General features: G+C 39.7%; 1 protein-coding gene and 1 long non-coding RNA gene across 8 annotated transcripts in view; one reads left to right on the top strand and one right to left on the bottom strand.

The window, feature by feature from the left end:
* MYOM1 (myomesin 1) overlaps window positions 1-20,944 on the top strand; it is a 181,994-nt gene that overhangs the window by 21,604 nt on the left and 139,446 nt on the right. For 5 of the 7 annotated variants that reach the window (XM_024235866.3, XM_063716983.1, XM_054537694.2 and 2 more), the window contains 2 exons: window positions 4,788-4,863; window positions 9,412-9,729. In XM_024235866.3, the coding sequence (XP_024091634.3) occupies window positions 9,440-9,729 (290 nt within the window). In that variant the 5' untranslated portion in view covers window positions 4,788-4,863; window positions 9,412-9,439. The remainder of the gene's footprint in view (window positions 1-4,787; window positions 4,864-9,411; window positions 9,730-20,944) is intronic. The other 2 variants (XM_054537695.2, XM_063716984.1) reach the window with 1 other exon arrangement.
* LOC129051512 (uncharacterized) overlaps window positions 1-20,944 on the bottom strand; it is a 37,834-nt gene that overhangs the window by 3,564 nt on the left and 13,326 nt on the right. Inside the window, exons 3-4 of the long non-coding RNA XR_008515857.2 lie at window positions 7,520-7,674; window positions 1,154-1,315 (exon numbers count right to left, since the gene is read on the bottom strand). This is a non-coding gene — a long non-coding RNA (uncharacterized LOC129051512). The remainder of the gene's footprint in view (window positions 1-1,153; window positions 1,316-7,519; window positions 7,675-20,944) is intronic.

Genomic DNA, 20,944 nt, shown 5'->3' on the forward strand with positions numbered 1-20,944 from the left:
AAAAAATAATAATAATAATAATAGGCCGGGCACGGTGGCTCATGCCTGTAATCCCAGCGCTTTGGGAGGCCGAGGTGGGTGGATCATGAGGTCAGGAGTTCAATATCAACCTGGCCAAGATGGTGAAACCCCATCTCTACTAAAAGTACAAAAAAAATTAGCCGGACGTGGTGGTGGGTCCCTGCAATCCCAGCTATTTAGGATGCTGAGGCAGAGAATTGCTTGAACCCAAGAGGCGGAGGTTGCAGTGAGCCGAGATTATGCCACTGCATTCCAGCCTGGGCCACAGAGTGAGACTCCATTTCAATAACAATAATAATAATAATAATAATAATTCCATTTCCATAACCATGAGTGGAGCATTTCACAACAAATTATGTTTGTGCTTCCTAATGGCCTGGAGTCTAGTCTAGAGGACAGGGTAATAGGCAAGGATCTGACTAAGGCTTGGGCCCTATCCCACTTACCTGCCAGTTCTGCACCATGGCAGGCATGCCTTCTTCCAAGGCTTTCAGCCCAGCACTTCTTCCCCTTTGCAAAACTGGGAAAGGAGCTCACAGGGGCCCCTCACAGTCTGTGGATTCTGATGCAAGATGTTAACTGCATTGGCCTTAATTTTGCCACTGCCCAGATACACTCAACATTCAAACTAGATCTAATTTTATGTCGGGTGCAGTAGCTCATGCCTGTAATCCCAGAACTTTGGGAGGCTGAGGCAGGCAGATCACTTGAGGTCAGAAGTTCGAGGCCAGCCTGGCCAACATGGCGAAACTTCCTAAAAATACAAAAATTAGCCAGGTGTCAAGGCAGGCGCCTGTAGTCTCAGCTACTTGGGAGGCTGAGGCAGGAGAATCTCTTGAACCTGGGAGGTGGAGGTTGCAGTGAGCTGAGATCATGCTGTTGCACTCCAGCCTAGGTGACAGAGCGAGCCTGTGTCTCAAAAAAAAAAAAAAAAAAAAAAAATCTAATTTTAGATTTAGTTCAGCTAGTTTAGATCTAGTTCATTTAATAACTAGATGAAATTTGGCTTCTGATAAGAGTCCTAGGCCCCACTCTCCAGCCACTCCCACCCTCACCGCTGGCTGTGCTTCCCTCCTTCTCCGCTACTCAGTACACACAAAGACTTAAAAGAAACAATAACATACTGAAATACCTTTCTGGGTTACTTTCAGCATAGTAGGGATGAAAGTCATAAAATGACACTCTCAGGGAGGAGTATTTCGGATGTGAGCCAGCAGGTAGAAGCAGACTTTTTGGATCAGGGAGGATTTGTTTTATTCTTCCCACAAATTGCTCCACACAGAATGTTGCTAATCTGCTTATGAGCAAGGCAAGAATAGAATAGTTACTTTGTGGATTGATAGCACAGGTTATTAGAGCTGGAAAGCACCTTAGTGATCATCTAGCTCTAAGCCCTTTAGTTTACAGATGAGAAAATGGAGCTTCAGAGAGGTGAAATGATTTTTCAAAGTTACTCAATAAACCACAGGACTAGATGCCAAATATGATACCTTTCTTATTTTAGTGTTGCCTATAAATTAGTCAACACTGAAGTAGGAAGGATACAGCAAATTTACGGCTTTCAAAAGAGCTCACTGAACAATTTATTTAAGCTTTTCCTTCTGTGGAAAGCATCCGCATTGAAGAAAAAATGAACAAAAATAGGAGAGATAAGTCCTCATAATAGTAGCTAATATTTAATGACTATTTGCTATATGCCAGGAAGTAATACTGTTTTACAATCTTATTTGATTATCATATGCATGATTATCATGAAAACATTTTATGGATTAAGAAATTGAGATTTACAGCCAGACATGGTGGCTCACACCTGTAATCCCAGCACTTTGGGAGGCCAAGGCAGGCAGATTGCTTGCACTCAGGAGTTCGAGACCATCCTGGGCAACATGGTGAAACCTCATCTCTACAAAAGTACAAACATTAGCCAGGTGTTGTGGTGTGTGCCTGTAGTCCCACCTACTCGGGAGGCTGAGGTGGGAGAATTGCTTGAGCCTGAGGAGTTCGAGGTTGCAGTGAGCCAAGATTGCACCACTGCATTCCAGCCTGAGCAACAGGCAATATTTACTGAACTTTCATCCTTGTTAAAAATACAAAAATGAGAGAAGTCCACACACACTATGGAAAAACTAAAATACTATCATTGATTCATTGATACTCAAGATCCCTGTGAAAGCAAGAGTTTATTCCAAACAAATATACAATAAGTTTAGACAAAAAGCATGAGCTAGACCCAGCAGAATCTCCTAAGTGATCTTTCTGCTGTGGCATCATCTAGATTCAGGTTTTTCTAACAGCAAATTTATCTGAATTACAACTAGCTATATAATAAATTACATATGGTGATGTACTGGATAATAAAACTAAAGAAAAAAAACTTGGGCTCATATGAATCAATTATTGTAACTTAGTTATGATTCCTTTATAGATGTGGACTCTGGTCAATTACACTTACTCATGATACCCTTACAGATGTGTAATTATCCTGAAAATTTAATGGAGTGGTTAGCCAGCTGTTAATTTCAAATTTCCCAGAAAAATCATCTAATGTAAAACAGTTTTAAAAAAGCATATAAGCTTATTTTTCCTCTTTTCTGCTTTGAGAAGATTTGGGGCAATTTACCAATGTTCTCTAGAAAAACAGCTCACCAGGAATCATCCCAATGGCTGGTGGATAAGACTTGAGAAGAATCACTGCATTCTGTAACATTCTAAACATCTGTATTGGATGTTTAAAGAACAAATGGAAGCTTGGGGAACATAACACTTGGAAAACTCGCCTATGGCTTCCAGATAGCTAAAATGTCCACATGCTCACTAATAGCAGATGTATGTATATGAAGAAATTCCAGGTTGAATTTCACAGGTAACTGGATCAGAACTAGGTGGAATAGATTCTTTTACATACTTTGAGTAGCTCAGAAGCTAACCCTCTATTACAAGTGAAGACCCATATTGCACTTGAAAGGCCATTTCAAAATATCTAGTTTCTTACCATCAAAGTGCCACTGGAGGAGCCAGCAATACATGACTACAAGTACATGGGCTTTGGAATCAAATGTCTCTAAATGAAGTTGCGTTTCTGTCATCTACCAGCTGTGTGATCTTTGGCAAATGCCTTCCCTTCTGGAAGCCTTGCTTTCCTCAACGGGGTAATGAAGCTGTACCTTGCAAGGTATGATAAGAAGTCAGTGGGATCATGTATATAAACTGCCTATCCCAGTGTCTGGCACTGGATAGGTCCTCAACCGTGTTAACTGTAGTTATCATCAAGAAAGTCATGATGAAGTATACTATAATATTGAGTCTGTTCAATATCTTGATAGAGGCTGGGTGCAGTGGCTCACGCCTCTAATTCCAGCACTTTGGGAGACTGAGGCAGGTGGATTACTCGAGTCCAGGAGTTTGAGACCAGCCTGGGCAACATGGTGAAACTCCATTTCTACCAAGAGTTAAAAAAAAAAAATTAGCCAGGTGTGGTGGCACGTGCCTGTAGCTACTCGGGAGGCTGAGGTGGGAGGATTGCTTGAGCCTGGAAGGCAGAGGTTGCAGTGAGCCAAGACTGCACCACTGCACTCCAGCCTGGGCAACAGAGTGAGACCCTGTCTCAAAAAGAAAAACAATTTTGATAGACACAAGTGACCTTTATTCAGTTGATGTAATATCACTGTCAGAACATAAGGCCAGTAGATCAAAATACCAACCTGCTGCATACATATAATCTAACAATGAGCTTTTATATTATTGGTATCAGTAATAATAGCAGATATTTACTGAGTCTATATTATGTGACTGTCACTAGGTCAAGTGCTCTGTCTGCAGTATCACATTTAATCACCACAGCAATCCTATAATTTGGGTATTATTATCCCCATTTTATAGACAAAAAACCTGAAGCTTAGGAAGGAGAAATAAATTGCTAGAGATTACATGGTTACTAAGTGCTATCAATATAGTGGGATATAGATCTGATCTGAATCCACAACACAGGCTTTCACCACCAGGTTATACCTCGTCTTAATTGGTCACACCATTTACAGAACAAAGAAAGAGAATCTCTTATTAGATCGACTGACCCTACTCTGAGTTAGGAAAGATAAAACATTGAGTTGCATTTCAAAAGGCTTTAGTTAATGAACAGGGAATCAAATATTCAGGCTTGAAGCTAGAACTTAACCTTGTAAATTTTCCTGAAATGAGAGAAATAGTGACCGTGATGTCAGGCAAAAATTGCCACCACGTGTAACCCATTTCTTCCTTGTTTTGCCTTTAGTTAGCTTCAAGTTCTTTTTTCACGTTGTATCTTTTAAATGTACTGTACGTGTGTTATTAACAGCACGCCCAGAACCATATCTTGGCATTAAAATTCCATGAAGTCCATTTTGAGAATCATATTACTACACCTATTTTTAGCTGTTAACACAAACCACTCTTTCCATTACACTTTTAAATTATCTAATGATAAAGTGACATTGAAAATAGCTCTTGTTGCCAAATAAAAACCCTATATTTGGTTTAATCGGGCCAGACCCATTGACCGGCATTATGCAATTATATTACTAAGGCTGCTACCTGCCCATGCCCCTCTCCTCCTCCTGGTTTGGGACTACCCTCCCCATCTGCTGCTATATTTATCTGCCTTCTTGGCCATAAAAGGCTGGTTGTGTGGCCTGACATTCGACTGCCTGACCACATGCATTATTTTTGAACTGGCCCCCAGGGTCCTGTCTTTAGCCCTGCCTCTTAACATTGTCTTGGATTCAACCTAGGTGGAGTTTTCATTCTCTCATCCAGCTCCTCGGCCTCATCGGAACATTTCCACCACCATTACTCCTTTGGAAACTGGTAAGTGTGACACTGAAGCAGAAGAATGCACTTGATAGCTCATGAGCTTAGCAGCACTGCAGTGTAAGTGCTTTCTTTCTGTATTCTGAACTCAGCAGTTTTCTCAAAGAGATGTCACAATAACAGAGAAATAGGAAAGTAAAGCTCCAGGGAGGGAAACCAGAACAGCCGGGTGCCAGTTGGGCTGGCACAGCCCTTCTCTCACATCACTGTATTCTTCTGAAATTAAGCTGCTGTTCCTGGAACTGTAAGGAGGTCATATTTGCCTCAGATTGAACTGTAAGTGTGTGTTTAATGCTTTTTCCAAGTATGGTTTGGTTGAAATCTGAAATGGATGAGAGACAGGAGGCCCTGCATTTTCAATCCTGCATGTGCCATACAATGCCCCCTGGTTACAAATTAGACCGAAAGAAGGAAAATTAACTCTGAAGTCACTAGTTCATAATTCAGGGATCTTGCTGTGACGATGCAATGTGGATAAATGTGAGCGTGCACAATGATATGGCCTCAAAATGGTTAAGTAATATTTCAGAGGCAACATAGAGCCCCACACAGTGATTTTTCTGGGAATCGTTTTCATCAGCTTTTGCCCTCTAATGCCTGCACAAAAGTATCATAAATTACAGCTATGGAATTTGTATTTCTCCTAAATTCTCAAATTATTTTCAGAAAGAAAATTTAGGTCTTAAAGAAACAAAAGACACTAAAACCATCTTTCCTCCCAACGTACTCCAGCTGTCATGTGTTGGAGCTAATCCTGGCTTTAGTTAACTTCAAGGGCTTACTTGATGAAGAGGAGGTGGTTGTACCTTTGTTCCAGAGGTCAGGGCTGTGACAATCAGCAATGTGGGCTTCAAGTCAAACCCTGTTTACTTGTAACTTACTATCTATGTGAGAGGAATATTAAGTATTATTAAAAATAAATGTATTTGGGAGAAATAGAAATAAAGAGAGTAAAAAATAGTATTGGGGCAAGATATTTAAAGATTTTATTTTGTGAAAATAACAGCATTTCAAGTCATCTGGGGAATGAATTTAGTTTATAACATAACAAGGTTCTTTATTATTTATTTGAAAATCATTCAAATAACATGTCCCATGTTACAATGTACTATCGTAACAGAAACTTCTCTAATATCTTTACAACTGCCTAACGTAATTCTGTATTAACATTTTCTAACCCCTTTATTTTATCAAAATTCATCTAATGGTTATTAATTATACATGGTAATTATCCTCCATATTTTGTAACAGAAAATAGCCATCTATTTAAGGGTTGAAGCAAAGTTGCTTGCTAGTAGCTATTTTTTTCCCTTAGGAAATGCCCTGTAGACTGATATCTTCCATGAACCCTAAGATAAATATTTCTGGAGTGAAGTTTGCTCAGTTTTCTTCTCTGGGGAATACATGCTGACTTTTAAAATAGTTTAAATAAAAAGTAGTTTTAAACTTGACAAAGAATATGCTGAGTTTAGAAGGATTCATTCTTCATTTTGAATTTTTTTAAAAACGACGTTTGGAGAAAACAGATCACTTTAAAACTAATTCTACAGCATTAAAACACTTGGGGGTGGAGCTTTTATAAAACTATTACTTCATCCAGGGTTGTCAACGTGGCTGATAGGCCTGCTTCAGTGGATAAACTATTCAAGAATGCTAAGGCCATGTGACGTCTCCCCACCCTATGCTAAACAAACATACCTTTGACTTTTAGTAGAACTGCTAGCTCAAGTTCACAATGCCAGCTGCCACCCTGGGAATCGACTCTCTTACCTCTTTATGTAGGGAGACTAGAAGCCTGTATGTTCCTTATAGAGCAAACAGTTTTTTTTTTTTTTTTTTTTTTTTTTTTCTGGTTTGAGACTATACCTTTGCTTGAAATGTTTGTGAGATTTGAGAGAGCTTATATATAAGATTAGCATAGTCCAGGGTTCAACTCTAGGACTTTATTTTACTTATTTTATTCTATCTTAGATTTTTATAATAGAGACAAGGTCTCACCACGTTGCCCAGGCTGGTCTGAAACTCCTGGGCTCAGGAAATCCTCCTGCCTTGGCCTCTCAAAGTGCTGGAATTACAGGCGTGAGCCACCATGCCTGTAATTTTCTTTTCCTTGTATAATGGTCCTCATCTGTTTTCTTTTAGGACTTTCTTTTCCGTGTACAATGATTCTCACCTATTTTCTTGGCTTTTGATAACACCTATATGCTGTTGACTCCCAAATGTAAATCTGCATCCTGGACCTCTCCCCTGCACTCCAGAGTCACATATCCAGCTTCCCACTTAAAATGTCTCCTCTGGGAGGTAGAACAGGCGTCTCAGATGTAAAGCGTTGAAACCAATCTCCTGTTCTTCCACCCCAAGTTGATACTTTCCCACATTCCTCCCCATCTCAGTTAATAGCAACTTGTCTTTCAATTGCTCAGGCAAAAACCTTGGAGTCATCTCTTTCTTTCACATCCTAATTCAGAACTTTCAGCAAATGCCATTGGTTCTAACTTCAAAACCTGTGCAAAGCTTGACCACCTCTCACATTTTCACTGCTACCCCTGTCACCTCTAGCCTGGACCATTGCAGTGGACTTTGTATTCTTTTGCCAGGGCTATCATAGCTAAGTGCCATGGACTGGGTGGCTTAAACAACAGAAATTTATTACCTTACAACTCTGGAGGCTGGAAGTCCAAGATCAAGGTGTCAGCTGGGTGGTTTCTTCTCAGGTCTCTTCTCGGCTCATGGATGGCTGTCTTCTCCCTGTGTCTCCACGTGGCCTTCCCTCTGTTATATACATATTTGGATCTTGGTTGTCTTTTCCTATAGAGACACCATCATATAGAATTAGGGCCCATCCTAATGGCCTAATTTTAACTTAACTTCCTCTTTAAGGTTCCTATCTCCAAATATGGTCACATTTTGAGGTACTGGAGGTTAGGGCTTCAGCACAGGAATTTTGAGAGGATACAACTCAGCCCTTTCATAGGTCTTCTGGCTTTCACTCTTGTCCCTCCACAGTCCATCTTCAGACATCAGCGAGAATGAGTCTCAGCTCAGAGTCTTCCAATGGCCTCTCAGCCCTTTCACAGTGTTAGCTGAAGTCCTTACTGCTACCTATAGGACCCTACACTACTGGCCCTTCCACCATGCACATAGCTCACCTCTTTGACATCATCTCCTATACCTCTCCCATCCCAGAACCCCTGCCAGTCAGTGGTTCCTGGAGTATGATAGTCATGTTCATTCCTCAGTGCCTTTGCTCTGGTCTTCCTTCTGGAATACTCTTCCCCAGAAAGTCTCATGCTCAGATGTTACTGTCTAGAGAAGCCATCCCTGCTGAGGCTGTTGAAAATTGCATCCATCCCTCTTACCTCCTTTGTTTTTCTCTGGTTCTTGGCACATTAACCTATCTCATACTTGACTTACTTGTTTTCTCTATTGTCTTTCTCCTGCAGTAGACTGTACGGTTCTGTACAAGGTAATTAGAGCAGGCATTTTGTCTTTTTTGTTTACCACTGTATTTCTTTTTTGTTTTGTTTCGTTTTGAGACAGAGTCTTGCTCTGTTGCCCAGTATGGAGTGCAGTGGCACAACCTTGGCTCACTGCAAACTCCGCCTCTGAGTTCAAGTGATTCTCCTGCCTCAGCCACTGGAGTAGCTGGGACTACAGGTGCCCACCACCATGCCAGGCTAATTTTCGTATTTTTAGTAGAGATGGGGTTTCGCCATGTTGGCCAGGCTGGTCTTGAACTCCTGACCTCAAGTGATCCACCTGCCTGAGCCTCCCAAAGTGCTGGGATTACAGGTATGACCCACTGCGCCCAGCCTCACTACTGGATTTCATGGGCTGGATGGTGCCAGGCACACAGTAGTTGCTGCTAATTATTTGTTGAATGAATACCACATGACTATCCTTCCACATTCTCCCAAATGAAGTCCCAAATGAAGAATGAAATGGCAGAAAATTAGAAATATGTATTATGAAGAGTGAGGAAAAAGCACAATAGCCAAGGTAGAAAAACTTTGTTTTTCTAGGAAAACCTCCTAGATACAAATTTTTTTAAAAAAGGTACAATGACAGGAGGGGCATATCTGGGCTATGAAGTGGAGAGTTTTTTGAATATCCAGTTATGGTAAACTTCATACCCTTTTTGGTTTACTCTTTGGAAAAGATAAGAATATTAATTTTTATTTTTTATTTTTAGACAGTGTCTTGCTCTGTCACCCAGGCTGAGTGCAATGGTCAATCATAGCTCAGTGCAGCCTCAAAGTCTTGGGCTCAAGCAATCCTCCTGCCTCAGCCTCCGGAGTAGCTGGGACTACAGACACACACACCACACCCGGCTAATTTTTTCTTTTTTCTTTTTGTAGAGATAGGGTCTCACTGTGTTGGCCAGGTTGATTGTGAGCTCCCGGCCTCAAGATATCCTCGTTGGGATTTCAAGCATGAACCACCGCACCCAGCCAAGAGTATTGATTTTTACACATTGATTTAGATGACTTGTTCTATGGAATTTGTTCCTTAATAAGTCACTCAGAAAGTGTTGTTTTCCTTCAGGTGGCCCGGTTCCTTCAAGGGGCACAGGATGTCTTTGCCTTTTTATCAGAGGTCCCACCAGCACTATGATCTCAGCTACCGCAACAAGGACCTCCGCACCACCGTGAGCCACTACCAGCGGGAGAAGAAGCGCTCTGCCATCTACACCCAGGGCTCCACGGCCTACAGCAGCCGCTCCTCCGCCGCGCACCGCCAGGAATCCCAGGCCTTCCGTCAGGCGTCCGCCTCCTCCTTCCAGCAGCAGGCCTCGCAGTACGCCCTGAGCTCTGAAGTCAGTCGGAAGGCAGCCTCAGCCTACGATTATGGCTCCTCCCATGGGTATGTCGGAAGCACTCTTCCAACCTTCCAACCTCAGGGAAGAGGCGTGTGCTCTGAGTAACTCTCCCAGTTACTTCTTGTTTGGTTTTGGTTCGGTTTTGGTTTTTTGAGATAGAGTTTCGCTCTTGTTGCTCAGGCTGGAGTGCAATGGCGTGATCTCGGCTCACTGCAACCTCTGCTGCCTCCTGGGTTCAATTGATTCTCCTGCCTCAGCCTCCTGAGTAGCTGGGATTCCAGGCATGCACCACCACGCCCGGCTAATTTTGTATTTTTAGTAGAGACAGGGTTTCACCATGTTGGCTAGGCTGGTTTTGAACCCCTGACCTCAGGTGTTCCACCCGCCTGGACCTCTCAAAGTGCTAGGATTACAGGCGTGAGCCACCGTGCCCAGCTTCTCCCAGTTACTTCTTAAATACGGCAGCCCTGCATTTCAACCAAGTGTGCAGACAGACCTTGTTTGGGAGACCTGGGACCCGTGCCTACCTATTTCCCTTTATTGTCTCTTTTAGCTTCACATAGAGCTTCGTGTTCTCACGGGCGAGTCTTGCTTGTGTTGCCAATTTGCTATTTCTAAGAGCAGGGAAATTTTGCCACAGGTTACTTTAGCAGCAGCAGGGCCAAAAAAGATCATTTCAGTATTCACAGCGGGTTTCCTTGCGCTCAGAATGTTTCTGCCTAGATGAGAAGCTGATATATACAATTTAAAATTCACAGGGCACAGAAGACTGAACTACTGCAAAGATATATTCTATTAAATATTTTTTCAATATCTAATAGCAAATACTTAAAATTTGGAACTACTATTTATGCAGCAGATATTTTCTTTAGCTCGACCATTTGATAAAAACATGGCCCTATCTCAGTCAGTCTAAGAATAATAGGAACCAACCTGTATTCTGACAAAATTAGGTTTATTGACCCAATGCAATGAAGGAGACTAAACGCTAGAGGAAAAAGGGTTATTTTAGGTTTCTAGGCAGAGTGGAGCTTAGATGCAGGTCTGGTCTGCAAAGTGAACCCAGGGTGCTAGTTCTTTGGAAACAATAAAGTTAAGATAAATGTGGACTGTTGCATTCCCAAGCCCCTTATCTGGGACTTCTCACCAGAAGTGGGAATTGAGGCTGCTTCTCTGCTTCAATGAAGCAACTAAGATCCTGTAGGCAAGAGTGAGATGTTTTATTCTTACTGATATAATTTTAAACAGCAAGCTCACTGATTGTCTTTGATATTAGAGAAGAAAGTTTCTCAGTGAATCTATAGTCACTCAAAGAAGGAGGTTACCATAACACTTTATAACAGCAATGTCCCTGGGAGAAATGTCATTTCCTGTTCACTTTGCAGTTGGCTTATCTGTGTCTGCTGTTTCAGCCTGATGAATATTGGGCCGATATTTACTTTCTCAGTCCAAGGCAAGTTTTATTTTGTTCATATTCAGAATGAAATATTTCATGGAGATTAAAAAACGCTTGCAAGATACGTGTGACTTTTATTTAAAAGCTATCTATAGTCCACAGAAAAAAATTGCTGATCTTCAAAACATAGACATTTCTGGGCTATGTGGTCGATAACCACCTGCTGCCTCTAATCCTCTTCTCCAAAGTATCTGGCATAGGTTGCATTTTTTGCTATAAACATAACATACTTTTCAGTCTTACAAAATTTAAGCCTACAAAATATCTGGTAGGGCAACTAGAAAAGCTGTCTTCTCTGAGAATCTAAAAAGTTATTGAGAAAATAATAGAGTAGTCGGTTTAACTAGAAGTGAGGCATGCTTCCAAAGGCAGAAATTCCTAAATCCCTGTTGGGTTTGAGCAGCACCTGATCTACAGCTATCATTTTATCAGTGATGGTGGCCTCCTGGGAGCTTCTGCTGGGTTCAGTAACAGAGCCAGACTCTGCTGGGGTTTACCTGGAGTGTATGATGGCAACACTCTGAGATTCCATTAAAATGGAACAGGATCACTTCGCAATCTCAATTTCATAGGTCATATTCTGCCGTGGGATATTCATAAGGATCACACATTGGCTGCAGATATGGAAATACTGTCACTGAGGTGAATTCATTTCTTTTAGCACTTGCCTCAAACGAACTGCGTTCCAAATAAAAGCTGGGAGGAATTAATACCATATGTATATGACAGCCTCAATTTGTTTCCCTGAAAAACGTTCTGCAGATACGCTTAAGAACCTCATTTAGCAAAGTATATGTAATAGAGAAAGATTACATTTTAAATATCCATTTTCCTGGACTGTTTGTGCTAGATTTATAGAAGATGGGCATTTTCATTATAAGGCAGTTGTCAATGTAACTCCTTGTGTACTTATTTCATTTCCCCAGTGCTGTAGAATCTAGAGTTTTATGAATTTGTATTTTTAAAGGATCTTTATTTTCTCAACTCTATTGCAAAATTTTATATTAAAATTGTTTTAATTTTATACAAATCCTTCTTTTAGCCACATATGCAATATTTATATTTATTCATAATCTGATATATCATTAATAATTAAACCTTTGAGCAAATTTTATTGTGAAAACATTTGCTCTATATAATCCTCAGGAGACTTATCCATTTTGGCCATAAAGAGCCTTAGATAATAAACTTTCTCTAGGGAATGGAACTGTAATTATTTTTCTATGTTCAAACTCATTACTTTTTCCTTCCTACTATGTGTATATTTTTGTAGGTAGGTATTTATTATGGCTTGCTATGTTTGAACAACTTAAACTTTTTGGTAGAAGCATGCTGACCTAGAAACAAGAGGAGGGAAAATGCCAATATGTTTTCCTTTGAATAATTCAATGTGAAAGGCAAAGAAAGCCAACTCAATCCTGAAGGTATTTTAGTCTTTCTTTTTTTAGACCTAGAACACAGGTGCAGATAATATTTTTTGAACACTTTAAAGTCTTCATAATTCCTTTAGGTTGTATTTTAGCTTGCTCAAAATGAAGCAACTTTTTCCTCCTAAATGAAAGCATTCTCTTCGGATTGTGAACAGTGTTGTTGATTAAAACCCCTGGGGTTGGAAATGCATCTCTGTGGAGTGTAAGTGCTCGGTTTGGTCTATTTTTAGCTCTGCTTTGTAGTTAGATGTCCAGGGTTAAAGTGGAAACTATGGAGAGTTACATGTGCCCAGGGCTTGGCTGACCTTAGTGAGTCTTAGGAACAATGACTAGTTTAGTGTCGGTGTGCTTGCAGTACAGATCAGTTACCAATTGTATTCTGAGCCACGGGCTATAAAGTAAATTCTGGACGGCTTACTCTAAATGCCTTTGTTCTTGGTCACAGTGGGAAAAATAAAGAAAATAATTTAGGAAAACAAACTCTTAAAATGACAAGATTACTGTTTCATGCTAATAATCAACAAAATATCGTTAGGATTAAAGGAGCAGTATTACTTATGACCACATTGCAACCATTAGGCAAGGGTTCTTAACCTCTGTCCATGAATGGTTTCAGTAGAGTCTTGGATGATCTGAAATTATATGCAAAATTATGCACAGATGAGAATTTTTCTGGAGAGAGGGACTGTAGTTTTCATCGGATTTTCAAGGAGCTCCGTGACTCAACAAAGGTCAGAACCATTGCTCTAGAAAGTCTAAAAATGAATAACAGAGAGTCTAGTGTATGACCTGAGGACCTCTTTCCTAATGCCAATGTTATAAGGACTTGGGATGAAATAAGGCAGATGTTTACAGAAAGGGTGGTATTATGGAAAGCAGGGACCTTCCATTCTTGCAAGTAAGTTGGATCATACATTAAGATGAAAATAATTTAAAAATAATGTTTTCTTATTCTCGTAAGTAGAATGAATAACTTACAAGAATGAATAGCTTACAAAAACCAGAGAACAGCACAGCAGGTTTCTTAGGTTGTGGGAAGATTTAGAGTTGTTCCTCAACCTTCCATGGTAACAGTAGACATTTAGTTGTCTTATTCTAAACAGATTAAAATTCAGCCTATATGACATAATTCAGCATTGCATTCTCTATACCACTGAGTCTTTACAACAACCCTGAGCAGTAGAAATTTTTATCTTCATTTTATAAATGAGAAAATTGGAAACCAAGGAGATTAAATGACTTTTCTTCATTACACTAGAAAGTAGCAGAGTAGTTATTTGAACCCTCGTCATACCCAGGTCCCCACCCTTTCCACGGGCACCCAATGCCAGTTACAGTCAGCAACTCCCCTTGATCATACACCACTGGGTTTTCCTTGAAGCATCAATATGTAGTTTTGCACTGTGCTTCCTTTGATTTAGCCTTCTTCTAGAGAAGCTATTGAATACCAAAATAACCAAGATTTACAGCAGGGAACAGCAGATGGAAGGACACAAATTCTAACAAAGAAAACCCAAGGAGTGTCCATGAATGCCAAGCCTGGGACCTTACAGACACTTTAACCCACTATTTAGAATCAGACATAGATATTTGCAAAGGACTCTAAGAGACAGCAGTTTGGGGATGAAAACATGGAGGCCTGAGTGACTTTCCCTGGGTCCCCTAACTTTAAACCATGCCCCTCACCTACCCCTATGTCACATTGATCAACCACCCCCACTCCCACGTGTCACTCAGATTATAACCTCTTGGAACTACTAGAGTTGGTGAAGACCATGCTAACGTTCAAAGCTGTTATAATTCAGACAAAAGATACCAATGCTAAAAATAGGGATGACTAAACACAGCAGAGAATGCAGAGAACTTGAAAGCTTGTTTCATATCCTACCCCAATATCCTTTCAAAATGTGTTCCCAAAGAAATCTGCCTTGTGGACACTTTTGTGTCCTAACCTCAGCTATGAGCTGTAGATTCATGTCATTTTCTACATATCTATTTGTGTAAAATGAGGAAAATAACTGTCCCTCATGTTGTGAGGTCGAAAAGAGATAATCATGTAAGATGTTGAGTGTGGTGGCTGGCACAGGGGGAACGCTCAGTGAGGTTTAGACATTATGAGTCATTCATTCAATAAATATTTACTAAGCGCTAAGCACTGCTCTAGGTGCTTGGGATAAATTACTGAGCACATTGTATTGAATTCTGTTCTATTAAGTAGAATTATATTTTATACCGGAAGGTAATACATGTTATAGAAACAATAAGAAACAGAGCAGGGTGAGAGAGATTGGGGACATGGGGCAGGAGTGCAGGTTAGAATTTTCAAGAGGGCAGTCCGGCCTTGTTGAGAAGGTGATATCTGAGCAAAGAAATGAAGTAGCTCAGAGAGGCAGCCGTGAGGTTATCTGGGTAAAGGTGCACCAGGCATCAGGGCAGCCACTGCAAGGCCTTACAGCACAGAACAGCAGCGAGGCCCCTGCAAGGGAATGGGGGAGTGATGGATAGTGCAGGTGGAAAGGATGTCAGAAAGGTGATGGGTTGGGCAGGACTGATCATGGAGGGCCTGTGGGCCATTGAAGGGAGGTGATATTCTGAGTTAAATAAGGAATCCATGGCAGTTTTGAGCAGAATAGCGACATGCTCTGACTCAGTGGTAACAGCATCACTGTGACTGTTGCAGAAGCAAGTTCCCTTGTTAGGAGGCTAATGCTGTAGTCCAGCCAGGGCCAGATGTGCAGTAAGAGCGGATGTGTGAGCAGTGGCCAGATGTGAGGATCTACTGGTTATGGCTGAGTTCTGAATTCTATCAGATTTCTCCCAGAGCTCCTCAGCACCCTTAGCCAGGGAGTTTTGAGGCTGTGAAATGGTCTGTGGAGATTTTGTGCATACAATGAATCTTCTGAGACTCTCTTTAGGTGGTATGATGATAGTAAAACCATTCACTTGTTCCCCATTTTCCCAGATTCCATCTACATCGTGTCAAAGAAATGCCTTATTCTTTTGTTAGTGTTTTTCTGGTATTTAATAGGAAAAGCACCTTGAAATAACCATAGTTGTATGGAGACTCAAATCCATCTGGAGACTGAAGTGGCTGAATCTGAATAACAAAAAATATTGAGCCAATTGACTGTTACTGGAAATGAAATTTGCTTAGGAAGCTGCTGATACTCTGGGCACAGTGGCTCATGCCTGTAATCCCAACACTTGAGGAGGCCAAGGCAGGAGGATTGCTGAAGCCCAGGAGTTTCAGACCAGCCTGGGCAAAATAGTGAAACCTTGTCTCTATTGTTGCTGATATATCAAGGTTTTACTTTTTTTCCTTTAGAAATGATTTTATTGCTTCTTCTCTAAATAAAATTTTAATTATTATATATAAGAAAAAAGCATCATAGTTCATGGGTAACAAAAATCAATACAATATTCTAGGGTTTGTCTTCCAGTATTTAAATACCAACAAAATGATGAGCCACATTATTTCCTGTATGGTAGAACTTCAGAGGGAAATATCTATGAAAGCAGAAAAGCCAGAGTTACTTTGTTTAAAAGGCTGTTGCATTATGTTTTTTTTTTTTAATAGATGGGATCTTGCCCTGTTGCCCAGGCTAGAGTGCAGTGGTACGATCTCAGCTCACTGCAATCTCCACCTCCTGGACTCAGGCAGATCCTCTTGGCTCAGTCCTCTCAGCCCGCAAGTAGCTGGAACTACAGGCGCGTGCCACCATGCCTAGTTAATTTTTGTATTTTTTGTAGAGACGGGGTTTCACCATGTTGCTCAGGCTGGTCTCAAACTCCCGAGCTCGGGCAATCCATCCACCTTGGCATCCCAAAGTGCTGGGATTACAGGTGTGTGCCACCGTGCCCGGCCTGTTGCATTATGCTGTGAATCCCAAAGACCAACCCTAAATCCAAGGAGAGTGGTCCTCTCTGTGTATCAGCCTCCTGCTCCAACTCCCTCAGCTGTAAACACAGGGGGAGAGAGAGCTAGGATTCTCACTCCTGGTAACAACAGGTTCACATAATTGGCAATTTATAGATCCATAGAACTGTGGAATGTTAAAGCAGAAAAGGAACAAAGGTTCATATAATTTAAGCCCCTCCTTTCATAGATATGTAGACTGAGGCCCAGAAAGACGTGGTTCCTTCTTTGCCTGCTGTGCTTGACTCTTTTATCAGGCTGTCATGCAGCCTAAATCAAGTTGAGATGGCACCAGATATACCCAGAATGGCATAGTCTTCCCTAGGCAGGTGAATCATGCTGTGAGAAGGAAGGCATGTCCTTTCCTAGAGTGGAATAGAATGAGTCAGCCAGAGGCGGAGGAAGGGCAAAGCTGCTACCTCCCTGGGCTCAGAGGTGAAACATTTGCTCTGTCCCTGCTTGGCCTCCATAGTGTTGGCACTGGCCAGGTAGTGGGGTATAACTGAGCTTCCACAGAGAGACCTGTGGACTCTGGAAGCCCAAGGGTGCCTTTGCAACAGGCTTGAGGTTTCCCACAGCCATCTTTTAGATGAAACAAGAAAGCAAGAGTAAGGTAACTTTCATGCAATGTCTGGTCAATCCCAGTGACCATCCCAAAGTAGAGTGGATATTGGTGTCTGGGCTGCTTTATAAATAAGTTAATAAGACCTGCTTTGACAAACCCTGGACACCTCAGTTCACAAAGAAACAACCTTAGACTTTGTAAGGTATCTCCTGATACTATTGTCAAGTGTCTTTATACTATAATGTCTAGGAAATATGGGGTAAACTCTTTTACTCCTGCTTAAAAACCATAATGTAGTCTGATTAAATTCACTTATGGAATAGTCAGAAGTGAATAACAACTGAAGGATGTATATAGATAAGAACCATAAGATATTTAATTCTCTCAGAGTTTTACACATCCACCTTTTCTAGAACACATGAATATTCTACATTCCTAGGGCATTTGTTTTTATATCATGGCTATACACTAACTGTGTAAAGTTACTGAAAAAGCAAGTAAAATGTTACATATAAATGGAAATTTAAATCATGGAAAAAATAAAGCAATAAATTAAATGAAAAAATTGCGGTTAGATTCCTATTTAAATAGTTAAAAAAAAAACTAAAAGTGAGATATGGCTAAGAGTAAAATGAAGAGAAGAGATTAGTGTAACATAAATAATGCAAAAAAAAATTAAAATCCAAGAGAAGGCTATTTATTTTGACATCATAATATTTATTATGATGCTACCTGTCAGTAAATTTCAAGGATCATGTCGATCTAACTAAATTCATGTTTGTACCATAAGAAACTTTTTCTGAAAAGTGTATTAGCAAAAAGAGGACTCTTTTCAGCTTTCTACTTGTCCGCGAACTTTGATGTTCTCCTGAAACCTCCATGTGTGTCAAGATTGGGAAATGGGAGAATCAAGAATCAAGGTGTTAGGCCACCGGGATTGCCTGTATCAAAGGAGGAGCACAAAACCAAGCTGCTCTCAATCAAAAGTAGATCCAAAACAACGTTTTCACAAAAGTCCAAAGAAAAGTATCATTTTTCAGGTTTTGCAAAGAGGAAATTGTGGCCAACAGAAAAGTAGAGAGTAGAAAAGAGAATGCAAATTCCCAGTGACTCTGCACAGGGTCCTAAAGATGAGAGACGTAATTCAGATGCTGAAGCCCTGCGGAGGAGCAGCTAACTGGAGCAAAGACAGCCCAGAAGAGGCCCAGAAAAAGCTGACCCACAGTTTAAAAACACGGCCTCTTTCTCTCTTCCAGTAAACGGCTGAGCATTTCTCATATATGTGGACAGTACTGAGCTGTAAATATATGTAAAGATGAAGTTTTTAAAGGAACATTTTTAGAATAGAAAAAATGAATTCAGCTCTTTTGTGGCCTTTCAGTAAAGCCTAATGACAACACATAGATAAGTCAGCATTAAAAACAGAGCTTTTCATCCTGGGATGTCCTACCCATCTTTCAATGTCCAGCTTTTCCACAAAGGATTCCCTGATAACCCCAGACAGAAACTCGCTCTCAAGTGTGTGAATTCACATTTTGTTTGCACTGGTCTTTGTGGTTACTGGCCTTCCTTCTTTGTGTTCTTCCATCCTTTCTTCCTTGATTGGCATAATACATTTACGCCCTTACTAGACCGTAAAGCTCTCAGAAGACAAGGGTTTTACATTTATCTTTGTATCCTGCTCCCACCCCAATACCAAACACAGTATTTGCACACAGTAGCTACTCAATAATTTTTTTGTCGAATAAATGAAATTGCTACAGAATGTTAAGAAATAAACCTGTGAGGATTTCAGTGGTATTATAATATGTTATATATATATACATTGTGAACGATTGAACAAGGAGATTGTTCAATAATGTTTGAAATAAACTTTCTCATGCACTTTCCGAAATACCAGCTGGGTTGTATGCTAAGTTTACATTTAACTCTATAAGAAACTACCCAATGGTTTTCCAAAGTGGTTGTACTGTTTTACCTTCCCACAAAAATGTATAGGGATTCTAGTTTATCCACATCTTTGCCAACATTTATTGTTTTCTGTCTTATTTATTATAGCCATTATAATGTGTGTGTAATAGAGTTTTGTTGTGGTTTTGATTTGCATTTGCTAATGACCAATTTTGTTAACCATCTTTTTTGCATTTAGTAGCCATTTCTGTATCTTCTTTAGTGAAGTGCCTATTCAAATCTTTTGCCCATTTTTTAATTGGATTTTTTTCTCATGGAGTTGTCATAGTTATTTAAATGGTTTGGATACAAGTCCTTTATTAGATAAGTTTGCAAATATTTTCTCATATTCTGTGCCTTGTCTTTTCCTTCTGTTTACCACAGTGTCTTTCCAAGACCAGAAGTTTTTAATTTTGATGAAGTTCAGTTCAACAATTTTGTTCTTTTCAAATCATGCTTTTGGTATTATATCTAAGAACTCTTTGACTAAGTCAACACCTTAGGGAGTTTCTCTGATCTTTTCTTCTAAGAGTTTTATCATTTCAGCACTTATATTTAGAACTGTGATGCATTTTGAAGTAACTTTTTGTGTGTAACATTGAGTAAAGCTCTAAATTCGTCCTTTCACATATGGGTGTACAGTACAACTGATTGCCCCAGCACCGTTTGTTAAAAAGATTATCCCTTCCCCCATTAAATTTCTTGATACCTTTATCAAAAATCACTTGACCATAAATGTGGAGGTTTATTTCTGGACTATCAGTTCTGTTCCATTAATCTATATGCTTGTTCTTATACCAGTACCATAGTGCTAGTGTTGCTTTATAAAAAGTTTGAAACTGGTGAATGTAAGTCCTCTTAGTTCTTCTTTTACAATATTGTTTGCCTATGTAGTTCCTTCATATTTCCGTATAAATTTTAGAATCACCTTGTCAATTTCTACAAAGAACAAAGTCTACTGGGATTTTGATTAGGATCATGTTGAATCTGTAGATCAATTTTGAAAAAAAGTATCATTTTAATAATGTTGAGTTTTCCATTCCATGAACATGAAATACTTATTTATTTAGTTGTTCTTTCACTTATCATAATAATGTTTTGTAATTGTCAATGTACAAGTGTTATACTTCTTTGTTAAAGTTATTCCTTAGTATTTTATTCTCTTTGATGCTATTGTGAATGGAGTTGTCTTAATTTAATTTTTGGATTATTCATTGCTAGTATATGGAAATATAATTGCTTTTGTGTTTTGATTTTATACCCTGTGACCTTGCTGAACTCATTTATTAGTACCAACAATTTTTGTGTGTATTTTTTAGGATTTTCTACACATAGGATTATATCATCTGTAACAAAAGGTAGATTTACATCTTTTCAATTTTTAAAAAATTAATTACCCTGACTAGAACCTCCACTACAATGTTGAATAAAAGTGGCAAGAGCAGATCATTGCCTTGTTTCAGTCTTAAGAGGAAAGCATTTGGTTTTTACCATGAAGTATGACATTAGGTGTAGATTTTTCATAGATGTCCTTTATCAGGTTAAGGAAGTTCCCTTCTGTTTCTATTCTATTGAGAATTATTAATAAGAATGCTGACTTTTGTCAAATGCTTTTTCTGCATCTATTGAGATGATAATATGGTTTTTGCTTTTTATTCTATTAATATGGTATATTACACTGATTGATTTTCATATGTTAAATCAACCTTGCATTGCTGGGGTAATGTTCACTTGGTTTTATATGTTGCTGGATTCCATTTCTTAATATTTTATGAAGGATTTTTGCATCTATATTTATGATGGATATTGGTCTGTAGTTTCCTTTTATTATAACATCTTTGTTTGGCTTTGATATCATGTAATACTGACCTTGTAGAATGAGTTGGAAAGTGTTCCCTTCTCTATTTTTGGGGAAAAAAAAGAGAAATGATTGGTATTATTT

This window comes from Pongo abelii, chromosome 17 (assembly GCF_028885655.2).
Source record: "Pongo abelii isolate AG06213 chromosome 17, NHGRI_mPonAbe1-v2.0_pri, whole genome shotgun sequence".
Lineage (NCBI taxonomy): Eukaryota > Metazoa > Chordata > Mammalia > Primates > Hominidae > Pongo > Pongo abelii.